The 2,247-nt window shown below is 37.1% G+C and overlaps 1 protein-coding gene across 1 annotated transcript in view; it reads left to right on the top strand.

The window, feature by feature from the left end:
• The first annotated feature begins 370 nt into the window (after positions 1 to 370).
• OTULIN (OTU deubiquitinase with linear linkage specificity) overlaps positions 371 to 2,247 on the top strand; it is an 11,015-nt gene continuing 9,138 nt past the window's right edge. The window contains exon 1 of the mRNA XM_010005088.1: positions 371 to 684. Coding sequence (XP_010003390.1) covers positions 371 to 684 — 314 coding nt within the window. The remainder of the gene's footprint in view (positions 685 to 2,247) is intronic.

The following is a 2,247-nucleotide window of genomic DNA, read 5'->3' as shown; positions in this document are numbered from 1 at the left end:
CCGAAGGTTGTTCCATTGGGATGTCTGTTAATCTTCAGGTTTTTCATTAATAATGTCCCTTGAGGAGTGCAGATGTTCAGTTCTAGTGTGGGTTGTGTTTGAGGAACCTGGTATAGATTAGCCAGTAGGAGATTAAACCGGCTTGCCAAGGAGGTGAGTTTGAAAATAGCTTGGGTGCTGTGTCCTCTTATCAAACTGTTCTAGATTTTGTTCCTGCTTTTGAAGATTTTAAGTATGCATTGAAACCTCAGAATTTAATACAGTTATCAAAATACTGTGTTTTTTCTTAAAGCATGTGCTTTAGTTGTTCTGAGAGATACTCTTCATGTCTTTCTCCATTTTTCAAAGCCAGGATAATCTTCAAAGGTGGATGACAGAACCAGCCAGGCTTTCTGCAGGTGCAGAGCAGATGGAGGAACAAGAGAGTGCTGCAATGCAGTTGATGAAGCATGAAAAGGAAGCTGGGGTTCCTTCTAATGAACTTTCTTCAGCAAATGCAGCCACTGACCAGAAAGGGCAGCCTGCATCAGAAATAAGAAGCAGCTACGGGTACCATAGTACAGCGAGACCTGAAAACTCAGATATGAGTAAATCACTCATGACAGATCACGATGCATCTAGAAACTCTGAGCTCAATCTACCTGTGTATGGTAGTTGTTCAGCAATGGAGTCATCTGAGGACAGGTGAAGATTTTTTTTTCCTGTAATATATTAACAGGTTTTTGATAGAAAGGAAGAAGTACTTTCAGTTTGTGAAAGTGGACTTCTTGGCAAAATTGGATATGCTAGCATCTTAGTGAGATAGGTCTAAGTGTCAGATCTTTACAGGCCACCTTCACCCTTTGGATAAATTGCTTGTTTTAATAGTTTTTTAAATGGTCTTCTTTCACCACCTAAAGGAATAACTGATGTGACATTATGCTGGTCTGTTCTCACAGGTAATTAGTGACAGAACAAGAGGGAATGGCTTCAAGCTGCAGCAGGGGAGATTTAGGCTGGACTTCAGGAATTTTTTTTTTCACAGAAAGAGTGGTTAGACACGGGAATAGGCTGCCCAGGGAGGTGGTTGAGTCACCATCCCTGGATGTGTTTTAAGGGTCGTTTGGATGTGCTGTTGGTGGATATGGTTTAGGGGAGAACTTTGTAGAGTAGAGATGATGGTTGAACTCGGTGATCCCAAGGGTCTTTTCCAGCCTGAATAGTTCTATGATTCTATGATTAAACTCTTTAAGGGTAGGTTGCAGAGCATGGGAAATTCCTGTGGCTTGATTTCAACCTTGAACACTTTGTTAGGTGCTGACAATCATAGGCTTTTTAAAAATCCTAACACTTCATCTTTTTGTGTCTTTTTTTTGTTTGTAAACCTGCTATAGGCTGAGGTAGAAATTTAGTTGTGTCATCCAGATTTGACAGTAGAAGTCTTTACAAGAATATTTGGTGTCTGAAGGAAAAAATAGATACAAAGGTTTTAAGATATTCCAAACATCTGAAAACATAATTGGTGCACATAAAGAGTGGCTTTATATCATTGAAGAATACATTAATAAAGAGACGGAACGGATTTCTAATTACTCCTCTTTCTATAGGTATGTAGTGGAGTATTTTAGACGGCATCCAAAATCTACTATGAATGTTGACTTAGTGAAAAAATCACTAAAAATACTTATATGTTTTCAAGAATGCTTTTAGAATCGTAGTTCATGCTTAAATTACTGTGTAATTTAAGCACAATGTAATATGTTAATGTGAGTTTTTTAATATTAACGCACATTTAACATGAATCACAGATTCAAATTAGTAGTTACTAAGTGTATATTGTGTGTTGGCAAAAGTACAATCAGGATCTTTGTCCTAAACTTTTAAATTAGCTGTTACTTGACATATTAATTCTATTTGATCTAATGCGCCTTTGCATGGACTAGTAATAGCAATTAGTTTAATCTGACACCTAAAAAAATAATTAATCCCTTCATGACAATAAGCAGAAGACTTTAAGCATTGTTTTTGCTTTCATGTGCTATCTTCAATACCTGTAAACCTATTAATATAAAACTATTTGTATTTTTGCCCATAGTCCTTTCCTTTCTCTGTAGCATAGTTTTTCTTGCTGTTGCCGTAACTTGTGTGGGTTTAAGTGTTTTTCTGGTGATGTGGAGGTTTTATTGTTGGTTGTTTTTAAAATGCAAAGCCCAGGATACTTGTATCCTGACATCCTGGGTTTTTTTTCTTTCCATCTTTGGTTCAGCA

Source organism: Chaetura pelagica, unplaced genomic scaffold (genome assembly GCF_000747805.2).
Source record: "Chaetura pelagica isolate M959 unplaced genomic scaffold, ChaPel_1.0 scaffold219, whole genome shotgun sequence".
NCBI classification, from domain to species: Eukaryota; Metazoa; Chordata; class Aves; order Apodiformes; family Apodidae; genus Chaetura; species Chaetura pelagica.
The sequence above is the reverse complement of the archived record's forward strand: the minus strand, read 5'-3'. Positions and strand labels throughout refer to the sequence as shown.